The following is a 27,722-nucleotide window of genomic DNA, read 5'->3' as shown; positions in this document are numbered from 1 at the left end:
GGATATATATGTAGCACTAGCTGAGGATTTGAGTTTAAATAATGCATAAGATTATTAATTAACTAGCACTGATCCAAAAATTGTGCTGAGTTCAGGCTAGCACATCTCTGACCTTTGAAGCTACTTTTCATCTGAGATTTGATCTGGTTTATGCATCCTCACGTAGCATTAGGTTTTGATTTTACATATTCAAGGTGTATGAATAGAATTTCCGTCTCGCTTGAGATCTGTGCACTTTGCAGGCTGGAATAAGTACTGTTCTACTCAGTGCATAGGATGGGATGGCTGGAGGTCAGAGTTCTGTTCCTACATGCCAGCACATTCAGATCACAAGATTTGTTGCTTTTGCGTAAACCAAAGACTGTAAAATGTAGGCAGACCAGCAGGACAAAGATAGACTTTTCTGTTGAAAGTCTACTTCATTCTTTTGAAGTATATAAATGACCAAGTTCCCTCTCAGTTATCTTAGATCTTTGTATAAGTGCAGAGCTATCCAAATGACAAATAAACATCTATCTCCTCCTCTTGACAAAGGTGATAGGTAATGTTTAATGGTTACTAAGCAGTGAAGATAACAGGTTGGGCACAAGGCCATGACTTGCAGGAACTGTATTCAGCTGGCCTACGAGCTAAGGGATGAGGATATGTGTCTATTTCTCAGCCAAGGAAGAGCATGAGCAGGCATGCAGTAAGAATCTGAGATGGGAGTTTCAAGGCCACAAAAAGACTATGTTGCTGGCTTGCGGAGAGGTGCAGGGGGGGTGCAGTGCACAAGCACAACTAGAGAGGGCCAGGTTCCAGCATTGTCTTTTATCCCAGTGCAAAAAGTTTTTTCCTGCTCTTTAAAAGTAAGAAGGAAACATAAAAATTATGTAAATGAAACGTCAAAACTTAGGTGAGGGTGGAATAGAAAGGGAAGCATCTCGCATCTGACTTCTGTGGTGTTAAACTGGTCATAGATTCTTAAAACTACTGGCTGTTACCAGGGACTTAGGCTCGGTGATAGTAGTTGTGATATTCTGAACTCTAAAGAGGGTAATTTCAGTCTTACTAAAATCCTGTTTCTTGCTTCTTTATTATGGAATGTCTTGTCAACCACTCGCATCCCTTTCCCTTTGCTAAAGTAGCTCTTAGAAGAAAGGGGATGCCTTACTGCATAACGAATTTTGCACACTGGTCAGAAAGACGGTGTGTTTCTTTGGTCGTGTGCTCTACAGAATAGAAGACTTCACTGCTTCTGTTAATTTAATTTTAGCCTTGCAGTATTTCTTCATTAAAAATCAAGTGACTTAAAATCAAGTCTCTCAAATTCATCCTTTCATCCATTTTACTGTCTAATTGTTAGAAACAAGAGTTATCTTGTCTAGCGACCTCCTAAAATGCGTGTGCCATCTGCTTCAGTACTAAAGTAAGCTTGCCCACTCTGTTGTCCTTCACAATGCATTAAATATTTGGAAACTCTCTGAGTTCTGGTATTTGCAATCTTGGAATTTTCAGAATAATTGGGGTTTGCCCAACTTAACATTTTTTTGACAAAGACCTCTCTGCGTTTCTCTCCAACAGCACTTTTCCCAATATCAGGCTCCTGAGAGAAAGGATATTACTGTATCATTATCACTTGACCCTTTCCATATATGGTTGTAACTTTGTTTTGCCTCAAGCTAGCCTAAAAATAACACTTTTTGAAATCTAAAGAAAGAAACTTAAAATAATAATTTTGAACAATTTTTTAGGTACAGCACAGTACAAGTGAGGCTAAATGTCTCTGGACAGGACAGTTCCACATGGGAAAAAAGTGACAAAATGAAGCAATCTCTCATTCTGTCTCTAGGAATTTTGAAAATTATATCATTTTGACAAAACTGTGTTTTATGATGAAAAAGTTTTACTTAACCTACAAAAATACTGACAGCAGAAGGTTCATCAGTGGATTATGGAAATGAGAGTTCACACTCCATTACATGAAGTCATTCATCAAGGCTTCAGTCCAGCAATAATTCTGAGTGGGCGGGTCCTGGCATCCTGGTTGTATTCCACTGACACTAACAAAAAAGACTCAGTTCTAAACATGCTGTCTTTCCTTGTCGGCTGCTGAGTTGTGAAACAGTTGTAACTGGCCAAAATAACCAAAAGAGGTACTACAATGAAACACCTGTTGCTAAGAGTAGAAACTACAGTAGAAAAGAATGATGATCATTGACCAGTAATTCTGAGTTTACAGATGATTTATCTTTATGAACAGATGCATACCCTTAACTGGTTAAAAAACTGTAAAAGGTTAAAAGCAGAATTGAACAGAGGTATTTATGAAATAAATGCTTTAAAGATATAAAATATATTTGACTTTGTTGACACATTTACTTGAGGACTTCAGATTATTTCAGAAAAATTCATGGCATTGCTATGCACAATTCATATCTGGTAACCTAACTATGTACTTTAAAAAAGTAGTGCTGAATTAGTCACATAGGGACAGTTAATCTTAGAATCACAGAATCATAGTTAAAAATGTTTGTTTACTGGGCCACAGTCAATAATACCAAATCTTCAAAAGTACAAAGTCCAAATGTAATAGCCATGTTCTTCCTTCTATGCAAGTGTTTCAAGTTCATAAATTCAGTGAATTAAAAAAACCTCTTAAGCCTAATGCCTGCACTGTTTAAAATGCCCTCAAGCCTCAATTACTCTGTAGTTTACCTTTCTATCATAGCGACCAGGTGATGTGCCTAAAAAGCACACATTTGGTTGCAATTTAATTGAAAAGATGGGCTCACTGAAGGTAAACATCCACTCCCTTCCAATCCACTATGCACTGCACCCCACATTCCTTCTCTAGCTGTAGCAAGTGTCCAGTGCAGCTGAAAATGTATGCAGAGAGTCATGTTGCTGATTTTTTTAAATGAAAAAGATCTGTAGTTCCTATTGTAGGAGAAACTGAGATCTACAAGATTCAGTGCAGATTTGTATACTCAAAACTGAGGAAGGCTGTCACTCAGCATGCAAGCGCCTTTCCATTTCCCACTACAAACACAGAACCAATGGATTAGTACTTACCAAAGGCACAAAGTAGCTGCAGTAGTTCCACAATAGTTTTTGGATCAGCACACAGTAGCACAGTACCTCAGGAGCGCAGCTTTCTGTAAGAATAGATTAGAAATTGTGTGGGCCTTTCCAATTGGGTATCGCTCTAATAATGTTTACAGTGAGATAATATAAATAAGCAGTAGCACTGGAAAAATCTTTGTCCTGTAGGGTGTAATCACAGGTAAAAGATAAACTTCAAGTCATTACATTAGCTGGTAATCTCTGACTTCTTACTCATCTCTGCTATTTTGCCTTAATAGAACTGGTTGAACTGTGTGGAGTTCAAATAGAATTGCAGTACTGACTTGGCTTTTTAACAGTTTCAGGGGTTTTGTATACTTACTTCAATTAGATGAAAAAATACTCTTTATTGTGTTAGATGAGGTTAGGGCAGGAAGTGTGTGGAACTGTCTTTACACTTAGCATGTGACTTGAGATTTGTCCTTTGAAAAAGGATTTTTATTAAAATAAATCATGAAGGGGGTCTAGCTGATAAATCTTATATATAGGAAGAATTTACGTATGTCAACTGACATCGAGTGTAAAATGTCTGAGCTTTCCTGCCTTGTAGAGAAAACTGCCAGTTGTTTCACCCCAGACAGCCAGAATTGTAGAACCACAGCCTGCTTATTGGTGAAGATGAATGTTACTACTGATACTTATATATCTTAGAGGCAAATTTAATGTAGCAAGGATAGTCTTGCTGGAATTCTGAAGCTTGTTCACCCATTCCTTGAAATTTTGTGTAATCTTAACTGGATATTGAAAACCCATTTCTGGGTGCAAAGAAAATAGATTATTTCTTACTACATTGTGAAGTAAATTTTCTTGTTTCATAAACACACAATGTAATGCATCTTTATATTGAAAGGGGAGATATTTTTCTTATTAATGGAAGTTTTTTAGGATGGGGAAAGAATGAAGGAAAAAGGGTAGCACATGAACATGAAGACCATGAATGGAAGACCTATCACTGCTGTATTTAATAATACACCAGTAGTCTAAATTGTAATGCCAAACCTAGGTTCAAAATAGAATTATCAGATCTCAGTTTGTAGACACTTGTAGGTTTGCATCTCATAGAAAACTATGTATAAATGTAACTGGCTAGTTTGACCTCCTTAATTGTAAGAGGTTTTATGTTCAAGAGTGAGTAGCAGACACTGGCATGCCATTTAAAAAGCTGCTCTTTCCAGATTAGCTTATAGTGGTCATTTGTCAGTTCTGAAGTACTCAGAAACCACTCATCACAAAAATTCTTCAGGATTAAGAGCAAGACATGGATGACATATTCATTGTGCCTTTTCACCATCAGAAGTTATTAAATACTAGTAAATTAGAAAATAAACTCAGTATCATTTTGCAAGTAAGTTACATAGTCAAGTTAGACATAAAGTTGCCTGTGGAGAATCAAGGATTGATACAGAAAGACACACCTGAAACTACATATGATATGCAAATAGATCCAGCAGCTGCTGGACTTCACCAGACACCATGTGCTGTTTGTATTTTAGATATAAGAGAAGTACATCAGCTGAGAAATCTAGCTGCAAATCTTCACACTTTCAGTATTTAGCTCCATGTTTTTCTTTTCTTAGGCTGTTTGTTGGTTCATCCATCACATGCTCCTTAGTACACATCTTGACAAGTGGAAACAAGTTTTGAGAACATGAGATGGAAAAAATTAAAGTATCTGGTAAAAGTAGCACATTGTGCATTAGTGCAGAAATTCAGGTCCATTTACAGTATGTCCATGAGCAACCAAACTGCTTGCAAGAGCACATTAAGTAAAGCATTGCTGAATTTGGTTCTTGTTGCATATTTGGCACCAGGGAGGGCAATTGTTCCCTCTCAGTGTTATGATTTGCACAGTAGTAAATAAGCTGTGTTCCGTGATGTAGCTGGACTCACATACTTTCGGACTGTATTTCCTCATACAGCTAGCAGGCAAAAGAATAGATGGAGCATAAACAGCAAATAAAAATGTGAACATGAAGGAGTGATAATAACAGAACCATGAAATGAAAACAGTAAGTCCAAGTCCAAATATGTACCAAGGAGGCTCATTACAGGAGGTGCAGTATTGTGTGTGCTTGAGTTAGAATGCTGGATGCATACAGAGAACTGTTCTGTCACTGCTTGGAAAGAAAAGTTCAGTTACAACTTTCTCAGGCAATGCCAAAAGGTGTTATGTGCTTGAAGTAAGCTAGTTTTAGCATTTGGTCACATTTTCTCTTCCTTCTGCATCTTTAATCTTCATTATTGATTTAGTCTCCCTGTCACCTCATTTCAAAACTTTTGCTTTTAGGTGACATTATTTGGAGTTCCATCATCAAGGGCAGTATCAAACCACAATGAACATTTTACTTGTAGCCAAGTTACTTGTAGCCAAGTGTTAGGCAGAAGGGCATCAGTTTCATCCATCAAACTCAGTCAGAAAGGTGTCCTCTAGCAGTCCAGCTCATATACAGTAACTGAACCTATCTTTCAATCACTTGCAAAGCCTTTAAATTTGTAGCGAAGAATCAGCCGAAAAGCATTTTCTGCTGTTTCACGTTATTATTTAATTGTTCCCTTTGCAAATGAATGTGAACATGACAAACCTCAACAAGGGATCTCAGGGTCTCACAACACTGAATTACCCATGCTTAGGTGATCTGATTGGCTATGTCTAGAGAGGTCAGATACTAAAATAGCATATGCCTTTGCCTAAATTGCTTCTACAGCCTGTTTCCCCTTTTACATCTGGAATTTGTTTTAAAGGGGAAGAGGGGCGTGGGGGGAGACGAGATGCAACAGTCTAACAATATTTTCTGAGGTTAACTCACCTCGACACAGGAAGCTGTTGGTGCTTTGTCTGCCTCTCTCTTCCCCCCACACACAGCACGCTCATTGCTGAAAGAAGGACTGAGACTATGCTCACAAAAGCAGGCTGAGTAAGAAATGGAAAATCATAGGCTGTGATTAGCATTGGCTTGAAAACATCCATTGTATGCTTGCACTTCTGTGCCTGTGAATTTCAGCCAGATCACAGCAAGGATTTTGTGAGTTGCTTTGCAGGGTGAAGCTCAGATAATGCTGATTTCAAAGAGCAAAGAAGCATATTAAAATGCTGTATAAATCAAAGTAAATTCTATTTTTATGTTTTTAAAAAAGAAAAAAGATTCAGCTGAATGCACAGCCTCTTGGCTGGCTTTTGGAAGAGGCAGTGATTTCCAGTAAATAACAGCTGATGTATTCTTCATTTTTGAAGCAGTTTATTCCTAAGTCACAGAGATTCTACCCATCCTTCTTTTTGCGCATGTACCACGCTGGTTGGTTGTGTGGATGGATTAACTGTGACAAGCTGTGACATCAGCAAAGGCTGGATGCTGCCTAGCTCTGTGGTTTTGTAATGCATCCTCCCATTACTGCTGGGCTGACTCATTCGTGCTATAGGGTGAGTGAATTATGCGAAGTGTGGGCCAGCACAGACTGAAGTTCTCAGCGTTGTGCTTCTGTGCAGAAGCTGTGCCATAATTGTAAAGCAAGCAGATTTTCCAGCCCTGCTTGCACAAATGATAGATAGAGCAGAGAAGCAAATGCAGAAAAATATTAATGCTAATAAATAGACACAGAAGTGATAAAATATACAAGTTAGTTAGTGTGGGTGAGGTAGTCTTTGGCCTTTGAAAAAGCCTCTGAATTAGGGTTTTTGGTCTGCAAAGCATGTGTGAAAAGCACAGGCTGTGTTTTGCTTGGGAACCACCAGGGAGGAAGAATCAGTGTTCGTCAACCTGAAAAATATCAAGTTATCACGGTTATTTTGGAATATGGGGATTTCATGAGCAGGAGCCAATTTACTTTACCTGTAGTGATCATAGGAAGTGAGAGCGAGTGGAGCAAGAACATGGTAGAAGCGGCTCTAGTGTGAGTGAGTGCTATACTGTTAACTTCCACTCAATTCAGGAGGGGCAAGTGTTGTTTATTAATAACCCAGGAACCTACTGATTTCTCAGTTACTTATTAATGATCTTGTACTTAAACCTGAAGTACCAGACTAGTAGGGTTTTTGGTTGACACTGAAGAGACTTGGAGAGAACTGTTGAGAATTCAGCCTCTGGAAAGGTGAATGCTAATGAGTGCTATTCTGCCCTTCATATATTCTGAGGTATCATTTCAATAGTGCTCACAGTCCCTTAGGATCTGCTTTTAAGGTCCAGAGGTTTTTTTACGTACTCAGCAGAACAAGAAGCTTATGTAGACAGTTGGTGGGTTTGGAGCAAACAAGGTCTTTGTAAAAACCTGAATGTTAAATTGGCTTAATTTCATTCATCATAGCGGCAAAAGTAATTAGAAAAACCAAGGAGGCGTGATCCTTTTGTGTTGTAAGAGACACTTGGAGGGCAATAAGTTTCCCTTCTGGAAAAAATAAACTTTGACATTTTCTGTCCAGAGCTTTTGACCTTCATCTTATAGATTCTCTGCTCTAAGCTTACGTTTAACATTTAACAGCCTGTTCTGGCTAAAAAACAGGACAGGTACTTCTGAAGACCATTCCTTCTGGAGGACCTGGTAGCAGCAAGAATTTGAAATGGCACAGATTATTATTATTGTTTGTTCCCCCAACAGTTACCGTGGGAACATTTGCAAGCTTATTGTTGTTTGTTTTCAGTGAAGACCTTGAGTTTGGACACTGAACTCCTTTCCAGGATAGATAGATACTTGTGCGTATTCTGGAGATTTATGATCCCTAAAATGGCATCATGCATTCCAGAAAGGTGGTAAGCAATTCCTTGGGATGCTGTATCTACAGATGCTCTTGATAGTCACTTATTTCAAGAACTACTTTCACTTCATCTAGTCTTGAGCGGGTGAATTCAATTGTCATGCATATTTACACTCATTAAGAGCAATGGTGACGGTGTTACCATTGATCCACATCCTGGACTTGGACACCATGGACAAGAGAGTGTATGATTGCAGGAACCACCTTACAAGGGCAGGCAAAGATGGTCTGGCACACGGCTAAGCATCTTTATCAAATGAATAGTGGTATGTAATATGATCATTACATAGTATGATGTGTAATAGTATGATACATACATGATCAATATAGTATCTCTGCTGTAATATCATCAGCAGAGATACTAGATACTGCTGTAGCAGGGTAGTGTCTTGGACTACACTGTTGCTTCTCTAGGATTAACACAGAAAACTTTCAGTGGAGACGGGTCTTTTTTAGGTGGCCCCCTCATGGAGTCTACCTTCCAAGTGTGAGGTTGGCCAATAGTCCGCTGAAAAATTTCGCAGGTGTGAGTTGCATCTCTCCGCTGCTAATATCTTGTGCCAGTTTTTTATCCCTGGTTCTTGGCTACTTTTGCAACTAGGTGGGCAGTCTTTCCAAGTAGAAGTTCCCAATGAGGATGTACGCAGGCTCTGCTGCCATGGGAGTGGTGTTAGCCAGCCCCTACGGCCAGTCTGCTGGAAGAGAGGCTGTTGTCAGATACTGATGAGAGCAATACAGATTATGTCAGCTTTTGGTGTGCGTGGTAACTGTGTTCACTAGAAATACAAAAGGGAGACCACACCAGCTGAGTGAGAATGTCAGGATGAGGATGAGTACTATTCTAGTATATTGGTGTTTCCCAATCATCTTAATTCTAGGCTCTCTTCAACAGAGGGTCTCTGTTGATGGTTACCCTACATGATACATTTGAGTTCCTAAATGGGCTATGACAGGGGTCAGGCACAAGACTTCCTATCCCAGGAGATTTAGTTCAGTACATTACAATGAAGTCTGATAAAGTTAGCTTGACATGTTATCGGATATTCAGTACTTGACTGAAGATCACCTGGAAAGGAAACACTCTCTGCCTGTGGTTTTTGTTCTCTCTTCTTGGTAGATAAGATATTTGGTCCAATGTCTGTGTGTGCACTTGTTTGCCAGGATATGCAACTATATTCCTGGACAGGATCAACCCAGGGCAGAAGAGAAGCAACAGATGGGCATGGGAGGGAAGCAATAGCTGTAGGCTAAGTAGTAGTATCTGCAGTTGTGCTAACTGGAGCGGATCTGGCTGTGATGCAAGGTGTTGACAGCTAAAGCTATCTTACCTCTGCCCTCCCAATAGATTAAGTTTCTGAATGGGAGTAGGCTGAAAGTGGCATGGATAAGAAGCACAACATGAGTATCTTACAACACTTTGGCAAGCTGTCTAGTGCTACCTATGCACCTGAAAAGAATTTCCCTGCATACTTTACTTCAGTTATAGAAGGCAATGGAAAGCCATTAAGATGGACTGGTAACCTTTGATTGAGCAAAGGATTACCCACAAAGCAAGCCTTTTCAAGGAAGGGAGCAAACAGATTTTGTGACAATCAGCAGACACCCCTCTGTACTCATCACTGCTCTTCATATTCACAGCATGATCATTGCTCCCAAGTGGCAGCACATGGGTCTGGAACTGAGACCATGACACAGACTGGAAAGATGCCACACCAGCAGGCAACAACTTCTGGAGTATAGCAGCCTCAAGCCTGGTGCTTCCGTGGGCCTTGGTGCCAGGATGCCAGCAAATGTGCTTTAGTGTAGTTGTTGATAATGACTGAAGATGAAGAACGTCTATCTGGCAAGTCTCCCAGAGAAATCCCAGCTGAGGAGCAGTTGAAAGCTGGGCACAGACAGGACAGCGATTGCATCTAAAATACCCAACAGCAACCAATGAACGATCTCAGTCTTGCAAGCACTCAAATGAAATGATGAGTACATAATTTTCTGGGTGTTTATAAAAGAAGGCGGTGGTGTCTAGAAGCCATGACAGAAAGATTGGAAGAGGAGCAGGCAAAAAAATGACTGTAAAATTCTGTGAGCTTGCAACCAAGAGCCCAATCATAGGTACAAGATGTTGCACCAACAGGTTAGATGTAGAACGATGTTTTGAACAACTTTGGCAATGTCATGTGGATTTATCCTGGGCTGTGGATTTACCTTGTCACATGCCTGTAACAGTTTCGATCTGGCTTTCAGTGTCCTAAAATTGTCTTAGAGCACTCCTAGCAGGGGCCTGGCAGTTGAACCAATCTTCTCCATGCAGAATGTTTGTTAATAGTACCAGTTTCTGTGCCTCAAGTGCAACAGTCAGCATGGCTTCCAGTCACTACATGGCAGGCAACCATGCAACACAAGTTCTAGCAGTACTGTATATGCTGTAAAAAAATGCATCAATCTCACACCAGAAATGTAGTATGGGGTTAGGATAAGATCAAAATCTGAGGAAGTGTCAATCCTGTCAGTCAAGTAATCATTTTATTAATGGGAGCGTATTGTTTGGTCCACTTGGAAGGAAGAAGAGATTCTTATAAAGATCAGCCAAAGAACGTAAGAAGTACCTCTACACCTACACACATAACACAACAAGATCTCATGTACCATCACTCAGTCATGGTTGGCAATGGCACTCTGTTTTAAATATGTTACTTAATTGATGCAGTAGGAAAAATATAAATGTGCTGGAACCCTAAGTGTACAGGCATCAAATAGAAGGTTTTATTTATGCATGTATTTTCACATAATACTGTGTAGACCTTAGATTGAAGTCAGGAAGACCCTAGTTCCTTTGCTTTTATCTAAATGGCATTATTAACTTTTTACAAGACAGTGTAGTTAATCATTCTTACACACACTGACTGTAAGTGTGCATGTAAGCAAATATTTCAATAGAACACAGGGTGCAACTGGAAATAGTTAATGGATCTGAGGGAGCAGAACTAGTTTTTGCAAAAAAACCTGAAACTTGTGTTTGAACTTTGGAATAGGACTTCTTTTTAAAAAAACTTTGTCTAAGCAAAAAAAACCTGGTTCCAAATGGCTGTTCTTTAGTTCAACAGTGACTTTTAAAATACTTCAAAGTATACTAAAGCAAATAAATTTCTTTCTGCTATTTGCTTCTTTTACAGCTGCACCATTTGACTTGGGCAGGAACTCTTAAGCTTATCGGTGTCTGCATACACGACAATTTCTGTCATGGTAGTAGGATATACTTTAAAAATAAAAAGCCTGCTTCAGATCTTTGGTAAAAGAGTGGGACCAGGCTGGGGCTAAGACTGTGTTCTTCGTTACATAACGTGGAGCTGGCACAGTGGCTATGGCCTGTGTTACACTTTGCCTGCCTTGTCTTTCTCTTCTAGACCCTGGTCAGAGATTTGTCTTCTTCAGATTCCACAGTTCCCTTATTTATGCACTAGGAAATTCTGTCAGCCTTTTTTAATTTTCTGAGAATTTGGAACTGCTATTACAGTTTTTTCACTGAAACCTTTTCTTGACAAGAAAGCACAGAGGAAGAGCCTCCATCAAAGAGGCTCAGAAATGCCTGGGGAGGCACAGAAAGAAGCAAGTTGTGACTCTCAGCACAGAGTCCAGCATTGGTTTAAGAGCTCTGTTGATGGCTCCATTCTCATGTAAAATCCTGTGTGCTTGTCATGGTGTGCTAACACTGATCAGTTGCAAGAACTGTAATTGTCTCTCCTCCTTCCATCATACTGAGGGAATTGGATCAGTAGTTCACTTGTACAGCTTTCCATCCAAGCAAAGGCAAAGTGCCTAGGAAAGAGCAGGCAAGATTTCAGGAGAAGTGGTCAGGCTGCACTGTACCAGAAAAATTAGTTGTTGTGCCCTGGCATGGCTAGAGAAATCAGCTTTGAGAGGGGTTGCCAAGACTCTGCTCAGCGCTGCTGTGTGACTGTGGCTGGACTTACATCAAGGGTGCTTAAAAAGTCTTTTGGTCAGGTCATACTGAGGCCAGAATTTGGCCACCAGGCCAAGGCTGTTGCTTGGGCCACTGCCCTTACTTGAGCAGAATATTCTCAACAGAAGTTCATTGTTAATTCCTATTTGGCACTTCATACTGGCAAAAATTCTGCAACCGTTTCATATTTCAGTTAAATCAGGCCTTAAGTTCAGAAGTTACGGGAAACTGACCACACAGTACTTTGTATTTGTTTCTACTGTTTACCAGGCAAGAAAGCCTTTCAGGAATTTAAAGTAAATCTTCTAGTATATCACATATAAATTGCAAATGCCATTTTTCATCCCCTGGATAAAAGAATTCTGTGTTCCCATGCATGTGCATGTCCAAATTTTGGTACCTGTGTTCCTGCAAGATTCCCTGACACAAAGGGATGCATCATAGGGCTGCTAAGTCTTTGAATGCATTTATTTAAAGCTGGATAAAAGATTAGCAGCCTGTTCTTGGGAGTACAGGAGAAATACTAAGCAAATGCTTGCAATGAAGTAAAAATTACAGACATTGTGTACATAAATTCAGCATTCTTTGAAAAACACGAAGTTATTTTTCAGCTGAACCTAAATCCATAAGAAGTGCTACTAAGAAATCTGTATTATATATTGCAAATTAGGAGTACATTGAGAAAGACTGCATATGGGGCAATGTGGAAAGAGCTGGCCTAGTAGTGGGTAATCCAATGGAAATTGAAAAAACAGCTTAACCAAAAAAAGAAAATATATGTAAATTTTACTTCAGCAAAGAGTTAGAAATGTTAATATTCTGTTAAAAAAATCAGAATTCAGCAAGCAAATCCATTCTATTGCTTCTATTGCTGCTGAAGTGGGAAGAGGGCATGGATTGGTCAAGAGACATGACTTGCTTATGGTGAACACTTGTTACTTTAGAGGAAGGAAATTTGTGTACAATTCCAAGAACCTAAGTCACATATAAATTTTGAGAAGGAAGCCATCTGACTATTATCTACTAATCAAGTCCTAGCTCTGCTATAATATTTGCGTTTGTAATTTTTATTTCTTTGCTCTTCAGAGTGGTGAATGGCAAACTTAACTACGATTTTACTGCCTTGGATAACCTTATGGATCTCCTGTGGGAAAATAAGCTGATTCCAGGTAAGGGCACAGCCTCCACAGCTTAGTATATCTGTTTGCCCATACTGTACAATCATTAGAATATTCTTAGAGAGCTTTTCCAAAGCTGGTTTTGATAAAAATTCATTATTTTCCTACTTGGCCTTACATCATGTCCATGAAAAACAGTGTGAGCAAAATGATATTATAGCAATTAAAGCAACACAAATGGTTTTACACTGCGTTTGAAGGTAGTTTCAGATGGATGGACTTGTAAATTAGATGTCTTGAAGAGGAGAAGACTTTGTACTCATTGACATGTACCTAAAGGGGCCAGAGAAGCAGATACTCAAGGTATAACTTCCCGTAAATTTATGCAAACATCCACTGTTTTAAGTTTCCTCTGAGCCTTGCATTTATGTTAGCAATTACTATTTTTGATTGCTATAGTCACTGACAAGTAACAAGTGAACAACATCAAATCTGAAATATTTCTGGTGGGAACATGTGAAAACAGGAAAGAGAGCCCATTTAATGATGCTTCTTCATTAACAAGTTTGTTTCAGATGATGTGATAACCCCTTCACAAAAAAAGGAGACCAATTTCTTATGTCTTTTTTAGGATTTGAACTGATGGGGAATCCATCAGGATACTTTTTAGATTTTGAAGATAAAGAACATGTAGTACAGTGGAGAAACTTAATTACGGTTCTGGCCAGGAGATACATAGGTAAGTTAAAAAAATAAAAGCCTTGTTATGTATTCTGTTGTAATCCTTCTAGCTACTTGAAAAAGTTCTGTGTATTCTGATCAATTTCAAGACCCTGGATTTCAACACAAAACCAGAAAAAACCCATGCCAGAACAGACTGTGGAGACCATGGGATAATAGTCCCTCTTTTTACTGATCCATGGCTGACATCCAGAATGAGTAGAGTGTTCTGGGTAGCACATTTGGCCTGCAAGGACTTTTAACCTTGTTACATTGTTGTGGTTGTAAACCACCAGCTTTCACTGAAGCATGACAACCTGAATACTTCTCGCATGCCAGCTTCAAGTATTTCTAACAAGGCAGAAGACCCAACCTGAATTAAGGGTAGGTGCCCTAATCACAAAGCTGTAAGTCATCTCCCTCTCACTTTCCATCTTTTTCAAGTATTCCTGCATTTCATCAAAAATGAGAGATCATTTTGAAACTCCCAAATCACATTTCCCTCATTGTTAAAAATAATGAGGGAAATGAAGTAGTTGTGTTTCGGGGTGCTGAGCCTCACCTGCAGCCCTAACTAATAGAACTGTCTGTATAAGTCACTTATTGATAGTATTGTCTGGATATGCAGCTCACTAATAAATGAGGCCTCTCCTACAGATAGGTATGGATTGGAGCATGTTGCTAAGTGGAATTTTGAAACATGGAATGAACCAGACCACCACGACTTTGACAATGTGTCTATGACAGTAAAAGGTGAGCATGTTTGGGAGCACTTATGAGTGTGGTGAAGAGAGGCAGGTGTGTGGGGTGAGCAGAGGGGTGACACAGAGAAGTAAGTTATACTGACAAAGAAGTAGGGTAGACGGGCGTGATAAGGAATGTGACAGGTACACCAAATCTGTTTTGCTAAGGTTGTGTTACTGGCTACACTTTATTCCCTGCTGGGGTATCAGGGATAGTAGAACAGGAGGAACAAAACAGGAGTTACACTAAGAAGATGCAGTTCATTAACTTGGATATAAGATACAGTTAATAGCAGGAAGGGGGTGAAGGGTGGAATAAGAGGAAAACTCTTCATTGACGGTTGCATGCCTTGGGAACCTATTCATACAAAATCTTTGGAAGAATCTTGTGAAAGCAGCTGAGGTTTTGATGTTTTCTTGTGTTGTCCGTGCATAGGAAAGGGTAGACCCAGTTTGTGAGGTCTTGCCAATAAATCAAGTAATAGGGTTATAACATCTCCTTGTAGTTTTAGATCCAGTTTCTGTTTTGAGTTATCATCTTTGATATATACATCTGCTTGGACTTCAGGGTTTCTCAACTATTATGATGCTTGCTCAGAAGGATTAAGAGCAGCCAGTCCTCTTCTAAAATTTGGAGGGCCTGGGGATTCCTTCCATCCCTTACCCAAGTCACCCATATGCTGGAGTCTTCTTTGTCATTGCTACAATGGGACCAACTTCTTCACAGGGGAGACTGGTGTAAGGCTGGATTACATCTCTCTCCATAGGAAGGTTAGTCCAAGATTTCAGTTTAAAGCCATTTTATCAATCAGTTCAATCAAAGTTACATTTTATTCTGATTTATGAAGTTGATGATGATCATGATGAGTGTCCAGCCTATAGCAGGAAGCATGGCTACCTATTCCTGCAAAACTTATGTGATGTTTAGTTACAAGACTTCAACTCAAAGCAAATTTGCCTTTGCCTGATTCCCAAGGGAAAACAACTCCTCTACTTCTGTTCCATTTTATATTCTAGGAGGAGCTCATGCAAGCAGCACATGCTGTAGTAGATGAGGTAAAAATACTAATATTGTTGGTCCACAGCACCTTGATGACCCAGGATATGTTTTATGTTTATGACTCTGGGTTATGTCTGTATGTTTACCACTGTTTTCTCACTACTGCTAAGCAGATATGAAATATTGTTGTAGGGAGGTGGGAATTCTCTTTACATCTTGCAACAAGAAGTGGAAGCGGTTCAACAAATTCAGAAGCTGTTTCCAAGTTTTTCTTCGGTTGCCATATACAATGATGAAGCAGATCCAATGGTTGGATGGTCCATTCCACAGCTCTGGCGAGCTGATGTGACCTATGCAGCTATGGTTGTAAAGGTAAGAATTAGTTGGTAGTTTTGGCACAGTAGTGTTTCCTGATGTGTTAATGCAGTTGAAAAACAGACTTAACAGTTAATTTTTAAGCAGCTACTCGGACTAATAGATCCTAAAAAAGGAGAGCTCCCTACTGATAAAGCAGGGAGTCTGAATAGTCTGGTTTTAGTAGCTCAATTTAATTTGTATTAATTTTCTTCATCTTTCCTTAAAAAAAGAAAATCCAACTCAAAACCAAACTGAGAACTTGTCAGAGAAGTGCTAGAGAACTGAGTTGAAGAATGTATACAGTCCCCCAGATAGATCCATTTGATAAGATTACTCCCACACATGCCATCTCCATGTAATTCTACTGCTCTGGTGTCAGTACTCACGTATGTGAGACATTATTTCCCAGCTCCTTCGTAAGTTTATCTCATCAAGAGATATCAGGCATAATTAAGAAGTCCCTTGAGCTCTCAGCATAGATCTGTTCTTTGGTTTTGGATACTGGCTGTACACATGGTCTTATTAATTACTGCTAATAATTACTGATGTTGACCAGAAAAGCAGAAGAAGAGAATGCTCAACATTCCTGCCTCTGCAGTAATTGAACCCTGGCCCCAGAGCAAACTCAGCTTTTCCTCTGCATAGCAGTAATTTCCACGGCGTGCCTGGTGCTTTGTGAGCCATTACCTTATACAGCACGTAGAGTCCAAGTGCTGCTGTGTAAAGGAATAATTCCCAAACACAGGAGCATGTATGTCACCCAGAAAAAAGATTTATCTTATCAGCTGCTCCTGGGGAGACAAAGGCTCCCAGCTCTCTGAGACTGCATATACAAGCAGTCTTCTGTAAGGCAGCAAGCCATTGACTTCATCACAGAGAGTTTGCAAGACAAAATAACAGTGTTTATAATGATGTGGTGATATGAAGGGGGAAAGAAAGACAATAGAGTGGAAAATTAACGCTTGGGTGTATAGAAGTTGAAGCCCTGTGCTCCTTCAGGGACACAGTTGTGAGACTGTTCAGTTGTCAGCCTTCTGAAGTTCTGCTTCATTCTGCTACTCAGGCACAATCTAATAAACAGAGAGCTTGGGAACTGTGATGTTTTGCAGGAAAGCAGCACAGCAATCAGTGAAACATCAGGAGAATTAATTCCAAGTTAGCACGAAGTGGGAAAAATGACTAATTAAGAAAGAGAACCCGGGACCAGCTGACAGACACTGGTGTAGTGGGTACAAAGTAACTCCAGATTTGGAGAACCATTTAGGTTTAATTCAGATGGTAAATCCTGATTGCTAATTAAGTATTCAAGACAGAGGAGCATCATCTGTAGTGCAGTAGACAAGGAAATGTATTCATTATTTATGGAGAGTACTAGTAAGAGTTATTTCAGAGACTTATTACTGTCAAAACTATGTAGATACTTCAGATTTTACAGTGATTAATATATCACCTAAAGTATAGTTTTTCTAAGAATTGTGATGAACAGTTTTTTCTTCAGTCTTTTCTAAAAGGCAGAGTGACAGTTCTTTCCAGAATGCTGTGAAGATTTTGAAAAAATACAGGCACTGTGTGTTTGTTGGTTTTTCTCCAAGGTGAGGGTCCATTTTCTTTATGACTTTTCAGGTAATCATCCAGCACCAAAACCTGCTCATTTCCAAAGCCAACAACACCATCAACTACTCGTTGCTGAGTAATGACAATGCCTTCTTGAGCTACTACCCCCATTATTTCACACAGCGGACTCTGACAGCACGTTTCCAGATGAACAATACAAAGCCGCCTCATGTCCAGATGGTGCGGAAACCGGTGCTGACTGCTATGGGCTTGCTGGCACTGCTAGGTATAGTAACCACTGATTAAAGACACATCAATGACCCCTCCTACCTAGAAGCTTCCAGCCTAAGAAAGATTGTTCCAGCCATCTCACCGTTCATAAAAGCAGGAGTTCTCCTACTCACTGTCTACTAGCTGTATTAAGAAAATGAAACTTCATTTCCTCAGAGAGATTAATAGCTCATAAAATATTGCTGAGAATCTGTTATCTGTTTAATTTAATTTAGTGCTTTGTTTATACCCTCTGTGTGCCAACCACTCATATTTTGTTGACTGGTACTTCCCTCTTGTGATGCAAGGGGTAACATCCCATCAGGCTGCAACTGTCTTTAAGAAATCCCTGCAGCTGGAAGACTCGTGCAGCATATTACAGGAAGAACCTCATTCACCGTCACCTGTTTGCATGTTACTAGCTGAACTGCTAAGCGTAAGAACTGCTGTAGTATGTGCATGCTCTACTGTTGTAAAATAAATCTGACTGAAGGCTGTAACTGGCAAAATAAGGCAGAACATAGCTCAACCTATGCTCAACCTATTTGCATGCTTTCACCCTGCAGCTTCTGATCCAGGACTGACTAGCAATGATGCTTACAGTTGTCACATTTTACATTTTTTAAAGGAGAAGAGCAGATTTTAGCAGAAGTGAAGATCAGTGGAGATGAAAGCGCTCAAAACAGCACAGTTGGTGTGCTGGCATCTGTGCACACCCCAAGTGAGACACAGCCCTCAGACAGCTGGCAAGCTACTGTACTGATGTATTCAAGTGAGGATAACAGGACTTCATCCAACATCAGCACCGTCACAGTGAATGCTACCCACTTCCCCAAACTTAGAGGTAAACAAATATCATGTAGGCAGCTCACGTTACGTGATCTTTAAACAGAACAACAGCTGGAAAACTTCTACTGAGTTGCCTTTCATTGCAAGAGTGAATTTAGTTTGCTAACTGGCTCTCTTATCTTTTGCGCACTCCTAGATTTTCTCAGGTATAATCATGTTCTTCTTTGAAAGGTTAATTCCTAATGCCTACGCTTTGACCCTGCCTTTAATGGCAGCTGCCAAGTGCTATTTTGTTTGAAAACTATTGATCTATTGATCCTTGGCTGGATATTGCCAAGCAATTCCCTTAATGAGATGGCTCCAAGACAGCCAGTGCAAACACACAATTGCACAGCTGATGCAGTTACCCAACAAATGCATGCAGCACCTGTGCAAAAAGAGGATTTCAATTCTTGTTTTGGAAGTAATAGTTTGAAATGTAAACTTGGCAAATGTAAATTGTAGAGCCTCATAAGAGTGCTAGCCATGGGACTTTTCTAGTGGAAGTCAGGCTCCAAAGTTCTGAAATCACTTTTGAAAAGGTAGACACACCTGCAGGTACACACCTGCTGAATTTATTCTTGTTAATCTTTAAATCCAAGTAAAGAATTTACTTTGTTTTGTTTGTGTTCCTTCAGGGCTGATGTATGTGACGTATTACATGGATAACAACGAAACCAATCCCTATCTGAAGTGGAAAAACCTAGGAAGCCCTGACTTTCCTTCTCCAGAACAGTTCCAGCAAATAAGGGATGCTGAGGTATGATTATATGTTTGTTTGAAGTGTTGTACGGGTAAAGTGCTTGTGTAAAAGACGAGAAATAAGGCCTGTGGTCAAAATTTCCTTAGCCACAGTCATTCACTTTTCATATACACACAAAAATTCACTTGTAGTCCTGCAGAAAAGTGCAGATGATACACAACTTACGCCTTTGTGTTTGTGTTATACAACCTCTTTGCTCTGGGCCTACCCATAAAGTAAGGAGGCACAGTTGCTCCTGGGGAAGAAGATTCTCCCTGAATCTTCTGTGAGCTTTGAGACTTCTTCTGTTCCGTCTCCCCAGATAAGTCACATGGCCCTGTTTATATTACAGAATGGACAAATTGCTGCATTAGAGAGTTGGAATGAACCCCCTTAATAATAGAAAACAAATACCTCTCTGAGGGGAAACCTCTGAGGGGCTCATAGGGAAACCTACAGTTTTCCCTCATTCTCACTAGTGCTGAATGCACCACAGAGATAATTAAAGAATAAGTCTTTGAGAAATCCTCTCGTCCCTATGGATGAAAGCCATGTGAAGATTACTTACCATATGTGAGCATGTTTGAACAGCCTGTCACTTCAGCTCCCTCTCCCATAGTTTCCTCTATGCATGACTCCCAGGTTAAAAAAAGAGGTCATCTTTATCCCATTCAGGGCCCACAGACACTACTTGCCTTCTTACTTTGGTATACAGTACTGTGTCTTCTCTTTCCAGTCACCATAACTGGCTATTGCTGAGGCCTCTTGGATACTGTAGGAGACATCAGCTCTTCCTTGAAAAGGGCCGCAGCAAGATTTTAAATGCTCGTGGCTATTTGGTACAGCCTCATCCCCAGAGACCAGCTGCGTAGCTGTTGTAGCTGTCGTAGCTAGCAGTAGCTTGCTCTGTACACTGGGAGGAGATGGGGGCATGGTTTGTAAAGACCTCTAGCCTGAAAGACATACTGGGGAGGTTACCAGAAGTGACAGATTGTGCCTAAGGGCATTTGTGATCAACCCAGTTTGTGAGATGGACAAACCCTCTGTTTCCTGAAGAGCTGGAAAACTGGTGAGTATTAAGTCTCCCAGTGTGAAGAGGTTTGATGCCTGTAAGCATTAGCAGTATCAACTCTATTGGAAATTTAGAGTCCTACAGTAAATACACAGGCACTTTACACTGATTTGACAGTTGGTCTTTAGTGCTGTAATGAAAGATTTTTCACAACACTACTCTTTGGCTCCACAGGACCCACTGGCAACAGGCCCATTCCCATTTCCTGAAGATGGCATCCTGACACTGAAACAAGACCTTCCCATTCCCTCAGTCTTTCTTATCCACATCTGTGCACGACCCAGATCAGCTCCTGATCAAGTATGTGTTGTATTCTGCTATCAGACACATTGAAACAGAAACTGCTTCCTGCCTTAAATCTTAGAAGAAGACCATTTGAGTTAATTTTTTGTTAAAAGTACCATGTAGGAATTAGTAAATAAACAATTCTTCTCTCCTTTGATGAGAAGGCTCTCAAAGATATAATTCAAGAGAAAATACTACATAGCAAGTGATAGGAGCCATCACTGAGATGAATGGAAGTTCCCATGGAGGGAAATTAGTAATGCAGGACTGAAAACTGCAGTATCTTTTTTAAAATCACATGGTGTGCTACAAGGCTTGATGAGAGCTCTCCAGTTAATAATGGATAGCTAAAGCTAAAATGGAATAATGGCTGCCATATTAGACATCTATCTGCTCATCAGTCTCACCCATGTTCATAGTGGTACCCAGAGCCTCTGAAGGTCCTCTGCGCAGCTGATGAGTGGGGGACATAGGCTACAAAAAGCTACAGAGCCAAGAATTTTGTTTTTACACCTGATCTCAATGGGGAAAAAAAATCAAAGCAAATAATTAGTAAGGAAGGTTGAACACAGAAATGTGACCTGGCTGATTGGTTTGTACAGTCTTCTTACATGGGCTTCTGTCTCTGGACAGGTGACTGGTGTTCGTTTGATCCCCCTCACAAAGGGGCAGGTCGTTGTGCTGTGGGACGACGATTGTGTAAAGTCAAAGTAAGTAGCTTTAAAATAAAATAGATACAAATGAGTTACCAACATATTACTCCCTAGGTTTCCACAAGCCCTACAGAGTAAAACAAGTTCAAAAATTAATGAATTACTGCTCTTTGATAGATGATACAGTGTGTTTGTCTGACAAAACGAACTGTAGGACCTGCATGCAGAAACTTTGAAGAGGAGCCCTGCTTAATTTGCTGCCTGACCAAAGGAATCTGCCTGTTCCTCACCAGCATTCAGTGGCAGGAAGATTTATGGTAAAAGTTATATTATCAGCAGGTGCCTAAGTGGGATCTTGCACATCTCTGTAAGGGATGTGAACTGGAATAGAAAATCTCCAGTTGCTTGCTTTGGTAAGCTGGACTCGACTGGAAACCCACTGTAGGTGAGCTCTGAAAGGTGTTACAGTGTACAGCCAGATTGCCTCAGGAAGCAGTGACTTAGCTCCTTTTCAAGCCAGTCTCCCTAGATTCTTCATCCTTGATAACCCTGATGTCTGAGTGAAAGATGAGTGACATTTTGTGGTGCTGCATATATCCAAAGTAGCAAGTCAGTCTAGGTGTTCTTCTGCGGGCTATTGGAGCCCTGGTTCTTCTTAATACTGAAAATCATGCCATCCTACTTTTGGTAGGAGTGAGTCAACTGAATGTTTATTATTTTTGTCCTTCTTGCTGAAATAGCCCTGAGACTAGTATTTGAATGTTCAACACATTATCAGTTGTATTTACAAACCTCTCTGGTTTTCTTTTCTAGATGTATAAAGACCTTTGAAGTGGAATTCTCACCAGATGGAAAAACGTACCAGCGGATTAATGCCAAAGACACAATATTCACTCTCTGGGTCTACAGTCCAGGTATGGCAAGAACACTGGTATTAGGTAATCTGTCATGTTGATATTGCCACTCATGAGTATATGAAACACTGTTTAGTAACTACTAAAGGCAGGTCACTTGCTAGTAACAGTCCCATCACAAATAAGAGCTCATCCCTTGCTTTAGGATCATATTCTCAGTGAGAGCCTTATTCTCAAGGACGAACAGTGATTGAGAAATAGCCTTGAGGACATTATTAGTAGTATGCCATGGGTAATTGTCACAAAAGTCACTTGTCACCCAGCTGCAGGCCTGGCAAGGTCCCTGAGAAGTTAAGGAGCACTTCTGTAGCTGGTGTAGAAATACACAAAAATGATAACAAAAAACCCCACAAAAAACCATGACCAGACCTTGCAACAGAATGCTTTACTTTACTCAGATAAGACATCGGAGTGATGGAAGGTAGTGATGTTTTATTTGGGTATTTTTTTGTGTATCTGCGGGGGGGGAGGGTGGGTGTGGGGTGGTGGTGGTTGGTTGTAGGTTTGGGGGGTTTTTTTCCCTTTTTTTTTTCTTTTCTTTTCTTCTTCTTTTCTTTTCTTTTTTTTTTAAGCAAATGCAGTCTAGTCAGCAACATGACCATCCAACAAATATTGATAATAAGCACTGATGAGAGCTGGGTGAAACACAGACAAACTTTCCCTCATACTGATAGTATTAAAAAGCAATTGAGAAGTGTTTTTACCAGAAATACAGGCTTATATTACCCTGAGAAAGTCTTAACATCAGCAGTGGTTGCATAATAAAAGTTCAGAGCTATTATTGCAATATAAAGGCTACACAGGCAAGCAAAAACTGTAAATCATGGCTATGGCCAATCTTTGAAATTATTATTCATTATTATATTATAGTATTATATACCGGTTTTAATTGTTTGTTTCAAAACCAACAACAACAAAAAAGACTGTTTTGAAAAAATACCATGTCTCAGTAGTCCTTATTGCTAGGAACTTCTCACCCATTATTTCTAGCGTTCTTTTTCTTCCAGAATAAAAACACTAAAACACATATAAAAATCAATTAAATAGATAAAATACCCCCAAATTTATATTGCTTGTGGGTTCAAAGATTCTGCTAAGGAAATCTTTTAGTTCTTTGAACTGGATCAAGGATAAAAAGCAGCAGAACCACAGAACGTCAACTCACATACCTTTAAAGTAAGTGGTGCTGCTTCCTGAGTAGAGCAGATGGTTTTCAGTCAGCCTGCATACTTCTTGTTCTGCTTCTTTGTTGAACCTGGCCCCACATAACCTGTTCCAAAGGCACAATTCAGGCAGAAAAGTAAGTCAGAAAAAAAGGAGATAACTAGTTGTGTGTAGCAGATGTCACAGCCTTCTTCCAAATGGACTGCTGGGAAAGCAGTCCTGTAGCTGTACTTGCAAATCCTAATAAGTAGAGAGGACATCCTTGGTGAAACAAGATATAAAAGCCAGTACTTGGCTAATAAATTGAGGAATTTATTATAATTTTTAATCAGACAGGCACAGACACACTTACTTAGGGTGCAAAACTGATTTCCCCAGCCCGTTCCACAAACCTACATTTTACAGGAGTAATGTCTGCTTCACATCCTCCAAGTACCACAGGTGTCAGCATTTCACAGTGACCATTTCTAACCTTTTCATTTGCAGGAAGCTCAGTCTCCGGCTTTTACAGAGTGCGTGCCATTGACTACTGGGGGAAGGCAGGCCTGTCCTCTCTTCCCGTGGGGTATGTTGAAGCTTTCAAGTGACCCTGAAGAGTGGTGCCTGGCTTGGTGTCAGAGTGGTGTATGTTCCTTGCAAATGACAACTCCCCAGAAAAATAAACTCCTCCCAACCTGAGGAGGGAGTATGGAAATGACCTGATGAAGTTAGGAATGCAAGTTAGAAGCAACTGCCCCTATTAACTCTTCACAGCACAAAAGACAGCATTATCAAACAACCACGACTGCCAACCCAGCTGGTAGGAGGCTGCTGTAGGACAGGGATTGAGCCTGGTAACTAGGAATCACGGGGATAAATATTTATTATTCCCTATTATTACACTGAGCTAACAGCCAGGGCAAGCTGAGATTTATAGAGGTCGCAGACTGTAACAGGAACAAGACCATTGCTTCACTGTGTGAGTGAGGATGGTAGCAAAGGCACATGGAGGACCTGTCTAAGAGTGAACTGCCTGCCTTAGCTGCCAGGCTGTCTTGACATAAGGGTTTGATGGAAAAGTGCACGGCAACCAGACACATTCAGAGCATGAAGTGAAGGATCCCTTATTCCCTGCTGGTTAGTCACAGTGGGTTATTTCAGAACGCTTGCCATGTCTTCAGGTGTATGAGGTACTTCATTCTCTCACAGAGGGGTTTCCACCCAACTCTCTCAGTATTTGTGACTATTACATGATGCCAGAGCTATTTCCCATACTCAGAGGAAGGGCTATCAGCTCATTCTCAGAGGGGAGAAGGCACAGAAAGCCCTAGCCTCCAGACTTCCCGGCCTTTTCTCTTTTTAGTTTTTGTCCAAGTCACCTGTTTGGACTCTGGCCGTCAGCTGCTGCCTCTTTGTGGAGGAGGCTCTAACCCTGAAAGTCCCTCTTTCTCTCCGTTGCTGTCACCTAGCCTGGCGTCCTTCAGGCCTTAGAGCTAGCACCTCCCCTCACAGAATGTAAGTGACCACTCAGCTCTGCATGGCCAGGAGAAAGCAGAAACACTAGTTAGAGCCTTTTGTGTTTTCATGTGACAGAACAGCACACTCTTGAATGTAGCAGGGCAGCTACTTAGGACACTTAGGAAGTTAACAAAGAACAGTTTGAGCTCCTGTGCTTTGCAAAGCATGTGCACAAGCATGTGACAGCCCTAGATCATGGGCTACGGATCACCACTGGCTGTGCTTGCAGCTGCCAAACACTTTGTGTAAACAGCAAAGTTCCCTGAAATTGCAGGGGGTGCTGTTTTATTCTTCCCTTTTCACAACTGGCACAGTTTGAGCTGTGCCTTTAACAGGCTTGCAGAGAGAAGGATAATGCCAGTGAAAACAGCCAGAGTGTTTTCCGTAAGAGGAGTGACTTTGTCACACAAACAAGTCCCCTACTGCTCTCTTTGCTGACATCAGCCACCTCAGCAACATAACAACAAAAACTGCATATTTGATGAAACATTCAGGTCTCAGAAAAAAGAAGTGCCCAAGTTTGCACAGTAGGAGAGAGGTGAACTACCTCAAATACCCTCAACTTTTACAGCGCAGAAAAGAAGCATATGCAAAAAGGCAGTGTATGTGAGATGTGGCCTTGTATCTCCTCACCTGCTGGTTACTTGTTCTTGTGCCTGTACTGAAAATTAGCCTTAAAAGATGCATTCTGTCACAGAATTCAGAAGAAATATGTCTTGTCTCCTTTAATAAGGGGCACTTGTTACATCCTAGTTCTCCAGTTCCTTGTCCCTACAGGCAGAGCAGAAAAGGGCCATGGACTCCACAGAATTGAAAACCCTCTCAATTTAAGAAAAGTTACTGAGACATTCTACTTGGATGGGGATAGTAAAAATACATTTTAAAGTTGTGATAATAGCCCCTGAGTGAAGAACAGTTAAGTAAAATCTAGCAGTTAACACATGTTGTTTTGCTAGTATGAGGTGGAACCACGAATAAAATTATTTTCAGAAATACTAAGTATAGGGTCTTGAGAGATTTTAGTGTGTCTGAAGCAGGGGAAGATGCAGGAGCTGGAGAGGACAGTTTAGTGTGTTAGGATGTCCTAGTTGAGTACCCCTTCTGCTTTAAAATTTTCCCACCCTGGCAATCAGAATATAGCAGTCTTTATCAAACCGAGGACTATGCACTAGTTACAGGTGTATTAAACAAAAAAAACCCCAAAACAAAAAAACAAAACCAGCAAAAAAAAAAAAAAAAAAAAAAGCTGTAGTGAGTAGTATTGATTTTGTTGTGCAGGGATGAAAATGTATAGATGTGCAAACCATGAAAAATAGAAGATTTCTTCTGAAAATCTTCTTTGCTGCTATGATGTAAACTCATGCCCTTAAGAAATTAACATGTATTAACAATTACAGAGAGAAGAGAAGTTGTTATTTCCAGGTATGAGTTTATTTCTAACAAAGTATAAAAGTTTTGAAATGGCGTTTTCTTTTCTTATCATTTAATGTGTACAGAAAAACGCTATTTAGTACTTGAAACTTGAGATTTCTGTAACCATCTGTTGCTGACTCTGACAGTGTTTCCAAAATTGCATGTTTAACTAATCTCCTCTGTTACATGTAGTGATCAGCCTCCCATTACAGTTTGAGTTTTCAGAAGTGCCAAGTATCCATAGCACTAGGTGTTCTGTAGTATCATAACCAAAGCAAGACTGCAGAGCACTCATGTATTTCTCTTGCTGTTCATTAATCCAAATAAGAATATGTAACTGCAACTGCAACATGTGATTGTTTGCCTGCGCTTCAAACAAAAGCTTGTGAGGCTATATAACCATTTTGCAACTGAAAGAACCTTTCAACTGAGTATTTTACATTGTCTAATTGTGTATATGCTACATTTGTTACCATCTTTTGTGCTAGTCAATAAAACCGGTTTTTAATCTTTCATATGAACCCTGTAAAAACAGGATCTGATCATTGTGTTGTAGAAACTGCTTAAAACTCTTACGTCAACAACTTAATCTTGTGAAGACTGTTCTCAAGCACTGTCATGTTTTAACCTCAGACAACAACCAAGTACCACACAGCTTCTCACAGTGGCTACCAGCACAAGGGGTAAAAGGTAGCTTGACTCATGGAAGTTCCAACATTACATAAAACTGAAGCATAAAGGGAACTTTACCATAAAAAATGTTAAGGCTGAAGTAGAAACCTAAATGCATAGATTGCTTCAGTTACCACAACCTGGGGAAAACTGGTCAAACTCAGGGTGGTATCATAATGCCTGATCTCAGGAGTTGCAGTGTCCTTGCTGGAGGAGGTTCACTGGTGTGTGAAGGACAATATCCTTGCAGGGTACCTCCTGCTGTTGCGCAGTCATAGTCTTTCTGCCAGCACTAAAGGACCTTCTGAGGACAAAACAACAGTCCTTTTAATGCATAAACAATTTTTTTATTTTGTCTTGTTAGTGGAAAGTTTGTTCAGGACAAGAGATTATGACTTGGGACCTATGCACACATTTAAAACCCAGGAATAATAGACTGCTTTTCATCAGCCAGCTCAAACAGCAGACAGAAGATGTCTGCCTCCAGATATACCCGAGATGTTTCATGTTGAACTCAAGAGAATCTCAAGAGAAGTGTAAATCTCATCAGAATACATTTATGGCTGCCTCCCCTACCCTACCTTGTCTTTCACATTTCCTGCACTCATTGGAGAGAAATGGATATGAGGTAACTCCCATCTGTTCATTAACTCACCACATCACAATGAGGACCTGCTTGTGGTCCTGATGGAAACATGCTCTCCCAAGTACAATTCCTGGGGCATTTGAACTCTGTGGTGTATTCAACCAGAATTGCCACTATGTTTCTATGATTCTGCAGGCTTTTCCTCTTGCAGCTGAGGAGGAATTTCACTGCCTATCTCATCTAGACAGACTACACCAAGCACAATAAGGATGCATTTGTTCCTGCATGTTGATTGTCTCTTCTTGCTACAACTCTCATCTGCTT

At 40.3% G+C, this 27,722-nt stretch overlaps 1 protein-coding gene across 1 annotated transcript in view; it reads left to right on the top strand.

Moving 5' to 3' along the window:
* Positions 1-26,655, top strand: part of IDUA (iduronidase, alpha-L-) — a 42,779-nt gene extending 16,124 nt beyond the window's left edge. Inside the window, exons 2-13 of the mRNA XM_017735391.1 lie at positions 12,897-12,979; positions 13,560-13,667; positions 14,306-14,401; positions 14,960-15,162; positions 15,584-15,763; positions 17,372-17,588; positions 18,201-18,416; positions 19,039-19,160; positions 20,389-20,514; positions 21,133-21,209; positions 21,966-22,066; positions 23,717-26,655. Of these exons, the coding sequence (XP_017590880.1) occupies positions 12,946-12,979; positions 13,560-13,667; positions 14,306-14,401; positions 14,960-15,162; positions 15,584-15,763; positions 17,372-17,588; positions 18,201-18,416; positions 19,039-19,160; positions 20,389-20,514; positions 21,133-21,209; positions 21,966-22,066; positions 23,717-23,817 (1,581 nt within the window). The 5' untranslated portion in view covers positions 12,897-12,945 and the 3' untranslated portion in view covers positions 23,818-26,655. The remainder of the gene's footprint in view (positions 1-12,896; positions 12,980-13,559; positions 13,668-14,305; positions 14,402-14,959; positions 15,163-15,583; positions 15,764-17,371; positions 17,589-18,200; positions 18,417-19,038; positions 19,161-20,388; positions 20,515-21,132; positions 21,210-21,965; positions 22,067-23,716) is intronic.
* Positions 26,656-27,722: the final 1,067 nt, after the last annotated feature.

The sequence above is a fragment of the Corvus brachyrhynchos genome, unplaced genomic scaffold, assembly GCF_000691975.1.
Source record: "Corvus brachyrhynchos isolate BGI_N302 unplaced genomic scaffold, ASM69197v1 scaffold22, whole genome shotgun sequence".
NCBI classification, from domain to species: Eukaryota; Metazoa; Chordata; class Aves; order Passeriformes; family Corvidae; genus Corvus; species Corvus brachyrhynchos.
This window is presented reverse-complemented; position numbering and strand designations above follow the sequence as displayed.